The following is a 17,237-nucleotide window of genomic DNA, read 5'->3' on the forward strand; positions in this document are numbered from 1 at the left end:
ATCCAATATAAACTAGCACCAAAAAGGATCAAACAAAACGAGAACATGTTGCCATTCAATAAATTTTGAACTCAAATTTGATAAATTCTATCCACCTTGCCTCTCCAGAAACCACTACTTCAAAAAGAAGAGCTGCATATAAATTAAGACATGGAATTACATATGAGTCAAGAAACCACTACTTCAAAAAGAAGAGCTGCATATAAATTAAGACATGGAATTACATATGAGTCAAGAAACCACTACTTCAAAAAGAAGAACTGCATATAAATTAAGACATGGAATTACATATGAGTCAAGAATCAAGATGAATGGTGAAATGCATAATCCATTGAAACAAAGAATGAATAACTTACTCTCACCATGTTAACATTAAAATGATGCTATATTATTATTATCATTATCCAATTTTAAGGTCACAGTCAAGCCAGACACCAAATTGGTGTATGAGACCCCCTTGTTTGTGGGACAAGGGACCCACCTCCACGTAGCGATTTGACAGCTAAGTCTACGAAGGCATACATAAGAACTGTCCAAGAATTAAAAATAGCCATTTGCAAACTACTTATTTTCTGTTAGCAACTTTATAGGCCTGCTGAGACTAATCCATGCAAGGTGACAATTCCTTTGACAACATTGTCAGAATTGACAACAGGCAAAAATTGCACAGGTGATGGTGGAGACTCCATCTTTTGCATGGCCTCTATTGCCATTGCATTGGACCCAATAGTTCTAGGGTTCCTGAGAAGCAAAAGAAAGACAAGCACATTACTCTCATATTCAATCTACAGCATCAAGATTTAATCAAAAACCAAAATAATGTACCTACTACCCACCTATTGCACATCTCTCCAACAGTGAGCTTGAATACCCCTTCCCTAATAGATTTGAGGGTTCGACGCAAATCACCATCAGTAAAAGTTCCAATGAGATGACATTCTTCGTCAACAACTAGCAGACAACCACATCCTTTACTAGTCAGCTCCACAAGTTGATCCATTATTAGGTCATTTTCCTTACATAGAGGTAATTCATCCTGCCTCTTCATCACATCCTGCACCTGTAATAGGATGAAATCAGCAATATTAGACTATTAGTACAAGCATGCAATGGGAAACAGTATTTTCCATGGACCAAATAGCCAAATAATCATAAAAAACAATTCAATGAAACCATGCCTAAAATCAAGTGAAAGAGTGGATGAATAAAAAGCCTCTTCCAGGCCATGCCTAAAATCAAGTGAAAGAGTAGACAAATAAAAAGCCTCTTCCAGGGGCAATCTTCTATTACAAGATATTAAATGCACAAGATAAGATCAGTCAATACAATCTCCTTGATGTATATATATATAGCAAACAAAGGATGTAATTACAAATAATGAGCTGACCATTAATGACAATAATGATATAACAATAAGAATTGTGATGGCCCAAGACCTAGAGGCTTAACATGCCCTACCCCTTCAAACAAGCAAGCATTACCCTCAAAGCTTGATTGGTTGTGGATGGCTATATATGAAGAAATCATGTTTCTAATTTGAATCTCCCAATGGTAGGTTCTTCCACTTAATGATGAATACCATAATTTCTCTTGGAAAGTTCTTCCACTTTTGTTGCTCCTACAATGAGGTTTCTCCTGTTACCTCCTAGGTTCTCACTCAATGTTAACAACTCAACCACGCATGTGAAACTCCAAGGGTGACTGAGATAGATAGGCTGCCCACTATCACCTCGATAATTCTAACTTCTATCTCTCTTTTTAAGCTAGCTCTCCTCTAGCTCACGGGGGGGTGGATTCCAGAGTGTCTAGCCCAAGAAGCCAATACCTAAGGCAACCTAAATCCAAATGAATGATGATTGAGGAGGGTTCTTGAGGACTTAGGGTAACTCTGGTTTTAGGGTTTGAGTTGTGGCACATAAATTCCCAGATTTAAACATGTAAATTTCGACCTATATAAAGATGAATAACAGCAAGCTTTCTTTAAGCAAAGGACAAATTTGAAGTCACAGACTCACATATGAAGCTGGAAATTCCAGATTTATAAACAGAAATGGGTTAATGAGGGCTTATTAGACTTAAATGGCAATCTGAAATAATAATTTTCTGCTATAAATTTCCAGATTGTAAAACAGAAAATAAAAGTTTATTTTTTGTGTTTTTTTTGGATGGTTGAAAGGGGAGGACTGTTGCATATTTCCTAGATTGGGCATATGGGTCAAATGGACTTCTAAGAGAGTTATTCCAACAAAGTGTTAGAGTTTATGATAGCAACAAACAGCACATTATAACAGTCCTAAGTTAGTTGGAAATTTACTAAAGTGCAAGAGGAAAGGATCTAAGAAGATCCACTTTCAAGCTACTTGTTGCCCCTTCAGAGAAACACAGATAGAGACACTCTAATGTTGCTGCTTGCAGGAGCTCCTAACCCACAGTTGCTGTGCATTCATCCATAATACTCATTCAGCTTCTCATTCACGTACTTTACTACAAATGCAAGAGGAAAGGGTCCAGAAAGGATCCACTTTCAAGCTAGTTGTTGCACCTTCAGGGTAACACCCTTAGAGACACGCTCTTATTAAGGGTGATGTTGCTGCTTGCAGGAGCTCCTTCCCCACAGTTGCTGTTCATTCATCCAGATTATTTATTCAGACTCTCATTCACATACATGTGCCAGCTCAACAAAGATACATCAGATGTTTTCCTCACTTCCATATGGCAAATGCAATCATGTTTCCATGCAAATTGCTGATGATGTACACATATGAATTGGATGGTATTGTGACTTGGTAGTGATAGTGATGTTTACTAAAGTAGAACTTACCAGCCATTCATAATGTATAATTTATTTATTTGTCTCATATTACTCAGCTGTGGTTCAAAATAGTTTATATTTAGATATGTGTCATTTCCCATGGTCAAGGTGTGCTACTAGCTTACTTACTGAGGTAGCGGTTCATATCCCATTCATACATAACACTTTCCACCCTATTCCCTTCACCTCCATTCCATTCATGAAAAATGAGCTGTCCCCCTTTATGCTTGACTCTTCAAGGTCATCATTCAAAAAGTCCATATAAGAATAAAAGTTTGAAAGCTAAAAAGCCTAATTGAAATATAAAAGAAAATGTCTGCGGTTATATATAGAATATCTAAAGGGGTGGAGAGGCAGGCAAAGATTTAAATGAATGAAGTGAAAGAATGTAAAGCCACCTCATCTAAGATTACCCCCCTAATCCCTAGCTTGTCTGAAAAAGAAAAAAAGAAAATTAAAGAAATTGGATGTGTTAAATGAATAGAACACTAAATGAATAAGAAAAGGGTAATGAAAAGGAAGCCAAAGAATGGTAATTGAATCACAAAGCTCCCTCTTAAAGGCATATACAAAGATGAACAAAAATTCCTAGCTCTTGAAAGTTGGACAAGGAAAATGACAGAAGACCAACACCTTTATGACTTGAACATGAGGGCATGAAGGGTCCCCTTTTCATTCCCTACCACAAATCATTACTTATATGCCTTAGCTTAGTCCCTTGGGAAACATACTTTGTCCTAAGAGTAGATGTCATGTATAGGTATTCGTGATTGCCTTTCGTAAGTAAACTTAGGCAAATTAATAAATTAATTTTTACTTATATATGTTGAGAGCAATGTTGCACGACTCATACTCGTATAAGACTCATCTGGCTATTGACTCAGCGACCCCTATAAGACTCTGCCAAAAAAAAAAATATGATCTCCAAAACAAACAAACAAACAAACAAAATTATGAATTATGAGTTGGTCCACGGGTCTTACGTGGATCACATGCGGGTCTTCACGGGTTCAATACGAGTAGACGGGTTCTATGCGGGTTTGGACGAATACAGGTAGATAACGCAGGTCCTACACGAGTGACCCGTCTCGCTATAGAACCCGTCAGGACCCGCAGGTACTCGTGGGTCTTATAAGAGTCGTGTTGCACTAGTTGAGAGGAACAAAGTTTACATCACCTAATTGCTCACAAAGGGGATAATCACCACTCGAATTGAATATTTCAATGTTCATTTCAAAAGAGACAACCACAACAACCATCCACCTGCACACATCAGCGCCAACATTGAGAAAGAATGTTCCCGACATCCACTTTGTACATATGGCCAATGAAAACAATAATTTGAAGGGGCACACCTTATGAACCATTGATTTGTAATGCACCCAATTTTTAAGGGAATTTTTGAAATACTTTATTGTAAAATAACCTCCTCATTGACAATTTTAAAGATGAATTATTCCTTTTTGTAAATGGCTAATGATTTGACAATGCAACATCCCTGGGTTAAATTTCCATGTAAATAAATAACGTATGGACATTATAAAAGCAAAACTCAAACCAAGGTCATGGGACACGTATTCCAAGTTGAATCATGGGAAAAACATTACATTGCGATCCACTTGAGGTTAATTATTTATTGGCTATGGAAATTGGCATTGGCAAGAGGCAAAAGGCAATATATGGAAAATTAATTATTACAGGGCAACAAGGACGAGGGAAAAATGCAAAAGAAATAAAAGAAAAAGAAATAAATTCCACTTCAGCGGGTGGGGAAGAGGAAGTGACAAGAAAAGGATAAAAATAGTAAAAGAATATGCATGCAAGGAAAAATGAAGAAAAAAGAAAAATTGGAGAGAGAATGTTCTAGCATTTTTTGGGGGAAAAAGAGCTAGAAGCCACAACACTTGGACACAAGCAAGGAAAGCAATCAGCGCAAGAGGAATTTGGGTGGCAGCCAAGAAGACGGTTTGAACAACTGCTGGCAAGAGCAGAAAAGAACAAAGAAAAGAGCAGCCAGCATGAGGCTTTTTGAAAGTTATAGTGTGCATGTTTGATTATCTTGTTGAGATTCGAATGCATGGTTCATGCATTGTTTTGCTGGTCATTTTTGTTGTCATTGGCATGGATATTTTCTTGCATTAGCAGTCATGTACAACCTTGCCTTATGCCATTTCCTAGATAGCCATGGTGTAGTGGGTTCCCTATTTGGTTGAGCTTTGGATGCCAATAGATTTTGGATCCTAGTTGAGGTGGTCTCAGGAAAATCCCAAGGTTGAGGGTGGAGATGGTTTTCTCCAAGTGAGCCCTTGACAGGTGGGTGGAGACAAGAAAAATCCTTTGGGTATGGTGAAGAAATTTTGAGGCATCCAAGCTTGTATTGGTTTTGGTGATTTCTGGACCTGGTGTTAGGTGAAATCATTGTGGCTTGAGGGTGGAGGTAGTTTTCCTTTGGATTCCCTGTTTGGTTATGTTTTGGTTTATCCCATGTAATCCCAAATTCAAGCTTGGAATATGGCACGGGGGTGATTGGGCTGAAAGAAAGGATTGGTTTAGCCCAATCTATGGTCAGGTGGAACATGGAAGTCCCTGACTTGGTTGGTACTATGCATATGTTAATATGTGTTATTCTTTAATGAAGATTAATGAGCACAAGTTTTGGTTTAATGTGTTGATTATGTGACTGGTTTGTCATGGCTCCATTACTGGTTAAGTGTATGTTACATGCATAGTGTATTTCTTGTTATATGAAGTGCTCTTGTTATTGATTTGTTTCATGGTTTGACAGGCTCTTGGATAATTTATATGGATGCATGAGCTAATTTGTGTTTTATTGCAGCTAGTATGAGAGGGCAGCAAGCCTTCTTGATGAACATCTGATGAAACTAATGAAAACAGTGAACAAACTATGCATTCATGACCTACAGGTACCATAGTCACAAAGTGTTTGTATAAATGAATAATATGTGTTGGGCAAGCATGAGCCACAACAAAGCCTAAGAACAGAGCATGAAGACTTATACATATTGTTGACCAAGTTCTAGAAAAGTTTGAGTTGGCTTGAATGTTGGCCCTAAATTTTTGGAACAAGGTTTGTGGCCGCACTTTCAGAACTAGGAGATCTCAGCCATAGTCGCACTGAGGATGGGTTATCCGTGCAGCAAGAGGCCTCTAGCCGCACTAACCGACATGTATCACTGCGACTAAGAAGTAATCTAGGTCAAGGAGTGGTCTAAGCTCAGGGAAAATGATCATTGAGGAAAGTTAGGTTGATAACAGTGTGATCATGTGTCTTTGGGTGTTTGCAATCAACTTTGGACAAGTGGACCCCATTTATTTAACTACATCTTGGAAGCTGGGTCATGCATAGTAACTCTCAACTCACATTTTCCCTGGTAAGCATGTAAAAGTGGGTAAATGTGGGGTGGGGTGTTACAGACAGCCCCTGGTATGAAGGTCTTGTTGGAAAATCAGGGCAATTGTAGCTTTTCCTTATTTGATAATTCCTTGTGAAGTTAGTTTTCTTCTTATTTATTATTTTAGTTCTCTTTCATCAAGCAATTACCAGCAAAGTAAATACAAGAGACAAAGACACCAAATCTAGGCTCCGCGCCAGGGCAAAACCCTGCTTCTTGGGGAAAACCCAATCAATGTCCTTGTTATAGAATTTAGATAAAAAATGAAACAACTTCAAGACCCAATGACCAAACCTGCTAGCTACAAGTCAACTCTCCAAAGGAAGTCCTCTTAAGTCAACAAAGGGATGCCACCTCCTTACTGTATAGATCAAACCTCTTGAAATACCATTGTAATTTTTGGATCACTGTGATTATTATTATACCTCTGCAACTTTCGGACCCTTTGCAAAATCAATGCCACTGTACCTGCCTGCAACTTTTTCGAACCTCTGTTTCTCACTGTAATTTTCAGGTTCCTGAGATACTTTTGTAACTTTGGATCACTATGATGACTAGCTTTTGGACCTCTGCAACTACTGTTTTCAAACCTCTGTAATATTCCTATTCCTTTTGATCTGGGCAAACTTATTTATGATTCGGTTAGGAGCAGACTTTGTGTATTCGTCCTTATCTTCCATTTTGTTCTATCTTCTTGTTATATTTTTCTTCGAGCTTAAGATTGCTTAGAACTTATCCGAGTTCCTTCTTATATATATTCCTTTTCCAGCTAGTTTAAGAGGCTGACTTGAACAGGATTATAGGCTGACATGTTGTGCTTTCATAGGCCATTTTGTTGTGCATTCATAGGTTTTCCTTTGATTGACTTGTAGCTAGAGGTTGACTATGATTTATTTTGACTTGTAACAAAATCCCAGAGGCATGCAATGGATGCCTTGACCTATTTGACCAATGACCCAATCATGAAACCCATGCTTCAAACCAAATAAATAATTTTCTTTCTTCTTTACATCATAATGACATGAATACAAAGACATTTATGAAGACCAAACCTAGTTACTTTTCCAACAGGTCCATGGTTTTTGAGCCCACTTTTAGAAAATCAAGAACTCCATGCTATATAAGGAGGGAGTCTTCTCCATTTCAATTTGTTGGAGAATAAATAGAAGACTATCCATTTTTTATATTTTTCTTTCATTGTGCAATTTTTTCATAGTTTCTAAAGGGAAATTGAATAGATGTTGGTGTCTTGAAGCAATATATGTGTTTGGCAAATGGTGAAGACACCTAAGAGGTAATATTTTATTTTCTATCTTTCGGCATCTTTAAATATTCTTCAGATAAAAAATTTATTGCATTTGAGAAGAATGTCGTTGCAGATTTTGTCTCATTACTTCAAAATTGTCCAGGAATCCCTTTGTTTCAACTTAGGTTTTTAACTTCAAAAGGATTTAACCCTCTTTAGGAGTTACTAATCTTTGATCTTAGGTTGATGCTTTCCTCTCAACTCTATGTGGGAAAAAACTTCTACACATTTGCTAGGAAGCCTTTACAGGGGAAGAACAAGACTTCATGCCCAATGGATGAGGCACCGGTCTATCTTGTTTCCAACCACCCAAAAAATTAAAATATTATAACCCATTTCTTTTAAATCCCTTCCTTTGTCCCATTTCTTTGGTTTGTGATCTAGGGTCCAACTCCTCTGATTAATAGATCTAGATCATGGATACAAATCGCGTTCCCATTGTTACATTCATTTATGTATTGAATCTACTCGTTTACAATCTAGGGTTTTAATTGCAAGATCTCAGTCTAGATTATCTGACCCAAGAGTTTACTTCTTGTTTTATCTTTATTTGCTTGAATCACATAGGCTAATAGGTGTGTCAAGAGTAGGCTAATAGCTGCTTCAAGAGTTTATTCATTCGTTTTTAGCATAACAAGGGTTTGTACGTTTTATGATTTAAATTTTAAACCTACCCTAAACTAATCAACTCAAAGAGCTTGAATTAATATTAATGAGTTATTATTCCTAGAGTACATGATCTCGCCCATATTTTTCACATTTAGCACAAGCACGGATTTGGTTTGTGGTGGTTTAACCTAGGCATGCTTAAGGTAACTCCATTAGTACGTTTGCAAATGTCTATCCTCTAATAAAATCAACAACATGATGAAGGTTCATATTTTCTGGTGTGTGGTTTATTATTTTTGCAACATTGAGGTTTCTCCAAAGCTTACATTCTCTAATAAGAATAAGATGAATTCTCGAAGGCTTCACCGTTTTGCTTTGTCAATTCAGTCTTTCACCTTTGTGATCCTTCAACCTTGCTCTTGAGACCGGCCTCTTGTTTAAACTCTTAGATCGGTATGTAAACATTGTCTGTCACGCTATTTATCAATGCCTTAAAAAATATGTAATAAGCACCTTAAAAGGCAGCTCGACGCTCTTAACCATTGTGTTTAAAACCATGGTGTTTCTTCTGATATTTTTACATTCATTACCATATATCTAATTGACACTTCACATACCTCTGTATCAGACAACAAATGGATTATGCATCGAATGGGCATGTCTGGACGACACCCCTACCACTCAGACCTCCACATGTTCGCAACTGAACAACTAATAATGGAGATAACAGACAGGCATTTAGTGTGGATAGCAGGTCACACTCCTCACAGGGGGGACTTCAGACCAACTGTTGATCGTGTGGGAAACAGCTGATGTGACTCCGAAGGGTCTGGACTCTGAACCCTATTCTTCCACTCTAACAGCCATGCACAGTTCTGAATCCTGATAGCTATTACTACTGCTCCTTTTGTCGCCATTCTGGTTATCTTTTCTGGTCTTTTTAGCTCTACTCTCACTCTGGTTTTCTCTCATCTCATTCTACCTTCACCCTTTGCACCATGGCACCCTAAACCAGTTCTTGCTGTAATGCCCCAATGAAGCATATGAAAGCAGAGATGGAGGCTTCCACTGCTGCAACAACCTTTCAGCAACCTGTTCTGCCAGCAGTCGTAAGGAAACTTTGTTCAATTGAGAAGCAGGTTGAGACAGAGCGGGTTTCCTGGGATAATTATGCAGTTAACTAGCAGGAGATGAACTTTGTGCTAGAGTTAAGCCATATTGCTCCACGGACACAAAGTTCTATCACAGTTGAGTTACATTGGCATACAGAAATGTTTGTCACCAGAGCATTTCAGGAGCAAGCACAGGATCATGCCAACCTTAATCAGCAACTGGCAAATCTGGAAAAACAAAGTCATTTGCAAAGCATCCTCTCCTCCTGCCTGGTTAAGAAAAGTAGTGGATTTATTGTCTCTCAAGCTCCTGGTAGTTCCCAGAACAACCCCATCAAGCTTTATGAGGTTCAAGACAGCCCTGTGGATCCCTCCCCTCCTTAACTCCAGGTTTTAGTTATGAATTACATTCCAGCACCCTTTTGTTTTTGTTATATTTCAAGTTTTCTATGCTACAGTGATTCTCAAAGGATGGAGGGTTTGCTTCCCTTTTTCACAAACCCTCCTTATAATTTGTATAATTTACTGTTTTGGACTGGTCTGCTCTCCCCCAAGGCAGACCCTCTTAGCCACTCATGTTTCCTGGGATGATTATGCAGTTAATTAGCAGGTGATGAACTTTGTGCTAGACTTAAGCCATATTGCTCCACGGACACAAAGTTCTATCAAAGTTGAGTTATATTGGCATACAAAAATGTTTGTCACCAGAGCATTTCAGGAGCAAGCACAGGATCACGCCAACCTCAATCAGCAGCTGGCAAATCTGGAAAAACAAAGTCATTTGCAAAGCATACTCTGCTCCTGCCTGGTTAAGAAAAGTAGTGGAGTTATTGTCTAGCAATTCGGCTGGCTCCGCCAAGTCCGAGCCTACTTGGCCGGTTCGCTAACAGTGGCCTGAAAACTCAAAAAAACAGCGATTTTTTTTACTTGCTTTTTGGTGAAGAGATTTGTGTTAAAAGCTGGTGGAAACATGAATTCCACATTAGCTGACTGTTTTCATAGGTTGTTTACTTGTTCACACAGCTTCCTGTGGCATGAATCGTTTAGTGCTTGAAATAGAAAGTGATGAGTCTGGCGGTGGCAATTTGATAGGGTCTAATGTTGTGAACTTTTTGCCAAGAACATGAAATCTCCTGTAAGAATGGAGCAAGACATCTGTTGCCTTCATTGTATAAAATTCCTCAAGGAAAAATGTGAATTTCTAAGTAAACAATGATACTATCTGAGAGCCATGTATTAAAGAGGGCACATGAAATTGAAATGTTGATCAGACATGTGATCCTAGTTAGAATGTTTATAGGTGCAATTCACTCTTGGAAGATGGCAGTTTATCTTTATACATATTACAAAGTTGATGGGAACAAACTTGAAGTTGCCCCAAGGGATCTTAAAACTAGAGAATAGCCACAAAATATTCTTTGGGGTGTAGATGGTCTGTCATGACTGCGATGCAGACGTTTTAGTTTTAGGGATCCTATATCTTGATCTGTGTCACATACAAATTGCTTTTGTAGTTCTTCCCATGAATACATCTATTAACATCCATCTTGGTGAGATGGTCTAAGATGATTGATGAGGGTACAAGATTAAAAATGAGTTACAAACTATGAAGCATGTATATATGCTACCAGTGGTTGATCCAGATGATCTTGGCTCCTCTAGCAGTAGCCACTAGCCCGTAGTACTAGTCACAGTTTACTTTTGTTGTAGAGGCCATTTCTAGCCTCCTTGGTTATGTGTTTTTGTTTTGATCTCTATATCATCATCATGTATGTATTGAACAGTGCATTGGGGGCCATTTTGATATAATGGATATATTCATGGGCTACTTTGATCATATGTTGTCTTCTATCTATATTCTAATGCTATGTGTTTGGAAACATGAATAAAAATCTTTAAAATTATGTTTTTTTATAAATAAAAAAATTTAATGTAATTTTTACAACGACCGAGTCATTGAAATCGAGCCGGCCGAGTCAGAGCCGGAGTTTTAAAACATTGACGTAGACATGTTACTTGCACATATAATAGATGAAAAACAGGGGGCAGCATGCTTTCGCAGCGTCTCATGATCACACATGCTAAATGTTAGGCCATAAAATCAACAGAAAAATAAAATATGCAAAGATGCATCTATTCTACCATGCAAATATCATATGACGTTAGTTCTAATGCAAAAATCAACATGCAATGCATCCTACTCTACCATGCATATGATACAATATCAAGTCTCAAGGAAAGAGGTGATACGACTTAATTTGACCGGCTCAGGCCAAAGTTCATCGTTGAGTTTGGCAATGTAATAATAATCCTCCCCAACCTTTCCATGAATCCTAACAGGTATTGGGTCTCTATCAACCAAGACTAAGTCCCCAGCCTTATACTCTTTTTTAGGCTTCCACCTTTTGCTTGCTTTAGAGATTGGTCGCTTGAGGATACAAACTTCTTGAGCTAGGAGAATAGGAGAAGGTTTCTTTATTTCACATGTTTCGAAGTATGGTCCAAGCTTGATCACATGAGCTAAGTAGGTAGGTTCCCTATAAAGGATAAAAGGGGTGCCATCAAATTGCGGAATGGTGGCATATGATCAGTCCATTTAAACGTGACCCCAAACAGTAGCCCCCCATTTCCTAGATAATAGTATCCCCCACGCATCAGGAATATCAGTGACAATAACATCCATGAGGGATATATCGGGGTTCCTAGCCAAAGAAATCTTAAGGTCCTTGATGAGACCTTCCACTTCCACATGTTTGGAGTTAAAACCACACACTTTTTTGTACGGTCGAGTGATGTTAAGACCCAATTGCTTCATAATTGTTAAAGGCATGATATTTGCATTAACATAAAATTGTGTAAGAAGAGGTCATTGATAGCCAAAGTGAGCAAAAAAGGTTCATTACCAGGGTTTCGGTCAAGAATATGGATGTTTTGCAATTCTTCAAGTAGTTCTTCTTCCTGAATTCCCAGGGACTTCTTGATTTGTTGTTGTTGCTCAGGAAGTTTAGAAATCTCTTTCAAAGGAACGGGTATAGTCATTCTTCATACGACAACTCCTATGTCGACGTCAAGTTTAACCTCTTTCCCCTTTTCGTTCTTCTTGATGTTTTATTTCCTTGGAGGATCCTTTTTCGAATTGGCTTTTGTTGGGGGATCCTTCTTGGGAGGAATTTCAGGGGGAGATTCTTTGGGAGGAGCTTGCTTAGGCGACTAATCTCCTTTAGATGGTTCCTTAGGAGTTGCAAGGTCTTCGTTATTTTCTTTTCATGAGTATTGGACCCCTTTGAACCTTCCCTTGCTATCAAAGTTAAGAATGGATTCTTCCTTTCCCTCTTTAAGGGTGACCTCACAAATGGGAGGATGTGTATACGACCCCCTTAGCAAAATGTTGAAGATATCAGATTCCACAAGGTTGGCCTGCTCATCAGTTTGTTCATCCTCACTCTCTTCCCCTTCACTTTCCTCATCCTCAGATGAAGAGTCTGGCTCAACAGCATTAGTTGGAGCCAACGTGTTTGGGAATTGAGAAGAGTTTGGTCTATCTTCTTCACTTTGCTTTTTGGGAAAAGGCTTTCCTTTCGGGATATAACTAGATTTTTGGGCCCTTTCCAAGGCGGTGATTTTGTTCATGATAACCCTGTCACATGCATTGGCTTCTTCGGTGAACTTCTCCATCCTCTTGAGGATGGCAAGGAGAGTTTCCTCATGTTGATCTTTGGACTTCTCCTTCTTGACCTCAGCTCTAGCTCTAGGGTGGTCATTGATATCAACCTTTGAGATTCGTATGTTTTCTTCAACTTCCATTGCTATCTCTTTAGCTTCAGCCAAAGTGGAAGGTTTCTTATCCCTTAACACATAGGTGAAGTGGCTACCCACTAATTTTATGAACTTATCAAGAATATTGGCTTCGAATGGCTTCAAATGATCAGGTATATCTTTGACTACCCTATCAAATTTTTGAATTAATTCTCGTCCATCTTCCCTTCCCTTCGTTATTTGGTAGAATTTTTTGATATTGAAGGTCCCTTGGGCATTGCATGACCACATCTTCATGAATAGGTCTTCAAAGTCATTGGAGTCTTCTATGCATGTCGAGGGGAGGCTAAGGTACCAATCTCTTGCTTGTCCCTCAAGTGATAGAGAAAAAAGCATCATGAGCCTATCTTCATCAAAGATCATTCTAGGGGACATTTGCCAATAGAATTCCTCAATAAAACCATGGGCAGTCCAAGTAGCATCCCCTTTGAACTTGGGTAACCATCGGTTATATTTTTCAAGTAGTGATTTGGGATCATCACTCAATTTTAAAGGGGCAAAGACACTAACCAAGTGTCTTTCACTCTTGGTCATCTTGGGTTGATCTTGTTTTGGGTCAGTGTTAGAATTAGATGGCATCTTTGGAGATGGATCACTAACTTTCTCAAATTCAAGGAAGAGGGCGGTTCCAATAGGTGATGGAGTTCGCTCTCCCCTTTTTGCAACAGCCCTAGTTAAAGGAGGAATGTTGTCACCTTCAAGTAAACTAGGGGTTTGGACAATGAGTGGAGTCGCCAGAGGAATGCTTTATAGATGTTGTCAATGAATCAATTCTTCAATGATTCACTGAGGTTGTTAATTTTAGGTCTGTTCTATGCTTAGAGCAATTTATTTCAATTTTCACAGTTAGCACAATATCTTTTCCAGATTAGCAATCACATCAGCATTAAAGTAAACTGCAGATAGAACATAAACATAAATCGCAGAAGACAAGCCAAGACAAGAGGACACAATATGTGGCGCTAGCCAGGGACAAACCCCAATGTGGGGAAGCCCTTGATCAATTCTTCTTATATGTTCTTCAATAGTTCAGCAGAGAGAGAGAGAGAGAGAGAGTACATTTACAACAGAAATCAACACTTTGACTTATCTAGATAAGAGCATAGATCATCTCTAAGAAGATGATACATAAGATCAGTTGAAGACATGCTGCTTCAACTGATTCTCCAAGGTGACTCCTTCACCTATCGTTGTGCTGCATTTTGTCATCATGTTGCACCTCACCACACTGCACCATGATGCACCCATCATCACTATGCTACATCTCATCACGCTTCAGTAATCATGACTGTACTCATCACTGTATTGCATTATGTGCCATTGCTGCACCATGTTGCCATACTGACCTATGTGTTGGCTGCACCTTGCTTGCTTGTTGTCCCTTGCTTGCTTGTTGTCCCTACCATGCTTGTTGTCCTTAGCATGCTTGCTATTGCATGCTAGCTGTAACATTGCATGCTTGGTGTATTTGCTGCTAAGTACCATACAATTGTCCCAATGTTAGTTAGTTGTCCCTTGCATGCTGCTCTCCTTCGGAGACAGATGCTCGAGCTGTTCCGGCAGTTCTCGACAGTTCCGATAGTTCCAGCAGTTCCGGTTGTTCCTGGCAGTTCTCGACAGTTCCAGCAATTCCAATTATTCCCGGCAGTTCCAGCAGTTCTAGTTGTTCCCGGCAATTCCCGACTATTCCTGGTAGTTCCGGTTGTTCCAGCTGTTCCGACTTCTGCCCTCTACATCAGCTTTCCCGGTTGTTCTGGCAGTTCTCGGTAGTTCCGACTTCTACCCTCTGCGTCATCTTTCCCGACTGTTCCGGCAGTTCTGGCTGTTCCGACTTCTGCCCTCTGCGTCAGCTTTCCCGACTGTTCAGCAGTTCTCGGCAATTCCAGCTATTCCCAGCAGTTCTGGCTTCTACCCTCTACGTCAGCTTTCCGGCAGTTCCCATCAATTCTGGTTGTTCCCGGCAGTTCCGGCTTCTGCCCTCTGGATTAGGGCAGCGTTATCCCTTAGGATCTATCCTCCTACTAAAACCCAACGACAAGTAGAGAGGAAGAGGTCCCAAGTGTGTTGAAATGACTTGAAGGCCACCTCTATTTATACTAAAACGTTGAACACAAGTGGGGTTTATTTGGTTGCTGGCTGACCTTGACAAATTGTCCCATAACACAAATAAATTCATATCTCCATGAATACTTATCAGAATCGGATGATCTTTAGATCAATCCTACACCTCTCGATGAGAGGGATCCAAGAAAAATATCAGCATCCATTAATAAGATGAGCCACATGGAGTTTGGCCCTAGTTGCCAATTTTAACACTCCCTCTCAACTAGGGAGAACTCCATCCGCTAATCCATATGTCTGACTGTACTATCTCTGCCATCAGTGCCCTGCACTGCTCTGCTCTGCTGAACCATGAAGAAGAAGAATTGATCAAGAATGTCTCATACCATTCTCTACTGACCCAAAGTCAATTTCATCTAAAGAGAGTGTGTCACATCACTCTTACTGGCCTGAAGTCAGTTTTATTGATCCCAGATCAATATCACAAGAGAGTGTCTCAAACCACTCATACTGATCCCAGATCAGTTTCATTGATCCCAGATCAATGGAGGTCATCCTAGCATAGGGAGTACGGTAGATACATCGATGCGTCCATCAATAGTACTACTATGGTCCCTAACCCCATTTCCCTGCTCATTGATCAGATGAGAGGTACTTCCCATGAGTCCCAGACTGCATGGGTAGGATGCCTCAACAGGAGAACTAATCATCCTGTCCACAGGAGAATGAATCATCCTGCCCCACAGTCACCACGGGAGAACTAATCATCCCGGCCCACAGGAGAACTAATCATCCTATTTCACAATTGCCACGGGAGAACTAATCATCCCGGCCCACAGGAGAACAAATCATCATGTTCCACAGTTGCCACAGGAGAACTAATCATCCTGTTCCACAGTCGCCACGGGGTATCACAAGGGAAGGTTGAACCTGTCATCCTGTACATAGCGCACCACCAAGGGAGGGTGAGTCGCCCTGTGGTCGTATGTTGCTCCAGTAAGTACCCCAAGCCCCCCAGAGCTCCCAGAGCTCAATGCATGCAACATGCAGGACCCTTATAAGAAGGTCTCTCAATGACTCCAAGTCGTTCAGGAAAGTCATAGATTTGACCTTTCTCGGGGGCTTTGACAAAATGTCTGCGACCTGTACATCGGTCTCAATGCGATGGAGCCTCCTCGCTCATCGACTTACCATAACCCAAATAAGGCAGTGTCTGATGTCTATCTGCTGGAGCAATCATCGAATACGGGATTCCACAATAATCGAATCCTCCCTCTGGTTGTCACAGAGAATCACAGTGGTATTCATCATGTGTACAAACAGCTCTCTTAAGAGCTTCTGCAACCATGCAGCTTCACACGAGATCATACTCGTAGCTATGTATTCGGTCTCGGCAGTGCTTATAGCAACCGACTTCTACTTCCTGCTCATCCATGATATCGAAGCAAAATCCAAAGAGAACCAGCACTGAGAAGTGCTCTAGTGATCCTCCACACTACCTGGCCAGTCATCATTCAAATAATCATGCAGATTCATATTTCCGACAGTGTATCTCAATCCATGAGAGATTGTACCCCGAAGATATCTCAGAAGATTCTTGGCACCAATCCAGTGAGGCTCAACCAAATATGAGCTCACCATGCTAACTGCAAAACATATGTCCAGATGGAAGTTCACCAAGAACATCAACGCAAATGAGTTTATGAAACTCAGAGGCATTTCCCAAATCTGGTCCGACATCACTACCATATAACTTCTGAAAGTTAAGATCCTCGAGGTAGTCACAGGCTTGCAGTTTATCATTCCACATCCAGAATCAAACTCCCTCTTACTTCTGCAAATGAGAGGGTTTGCACCTGGCAGAAATAGGTCGTCCTCATAAGGTGTTGGTATGAGAGATCTATCATCCACAACCTTCGAGTAATGGTTTGGATCGATTTCACTCCTAGTGAATCTCAGCTTCATCAGACAGCTATCAATCCTCTCATACTATGCCCGGGGTGTTTTGCTTCAAGCCATAGAGGGCTTTCTTCCACCTGTATACATGAGATTCCCGATCATGAATCTCAAACTCCTCGGGTTGTTCCAAACCTGTGGACCTGCTGCAT

The 17,237-nt window shown here is 40.0% G+C and overlaps 1 protein-coding gene across 1 annotated transcript in view; it reads right to left on the reverse strand.

The window, feature by feature from the left end:
- Positions 1 to 366: 366 nt before the first annotated feature.
- LOC149146312 (putative arabinose 5-phosphate isomerase) overlaps positions 367 to 17,237 on the reverse strand; it is a 28,677-nt gene continuing 11,806 nt past the window's right edge. Inside the window, exons 2-3 of the mRNA XM_089448863.1 lie at positions 837 to 1,060; positions 367 to 741 (exon numbers count right to left, since the gene is read on the reverse strand). Of these exons, the coding sequence (XP_089304989.1) occupies positions 585 to 741; positions 837 to 1,060 (381 nt within the window). The 3' untranslated portion in view covers positions 367 to 584. The remainder of the gene's footprint in view (positions 742 to 836; positions 1,061 to 17,237) is intronic.

This window comes from Pinus tabuliformis, chromosome X (genome assembly GCF_031772625.1).
Source record: "Pinus tabuliformis cultivar Carrire ecotype Pingquan chromosome X, CPIR1, whole genome shotgun sequence".
Classification (NCBI taxonomy): domain Eukaryota; kingdom Viridiplantae; phylum Streptophyta; class Pinopsida; order Pinales; family Pinaceae; genus Pinus; species Pinus tabuliformis.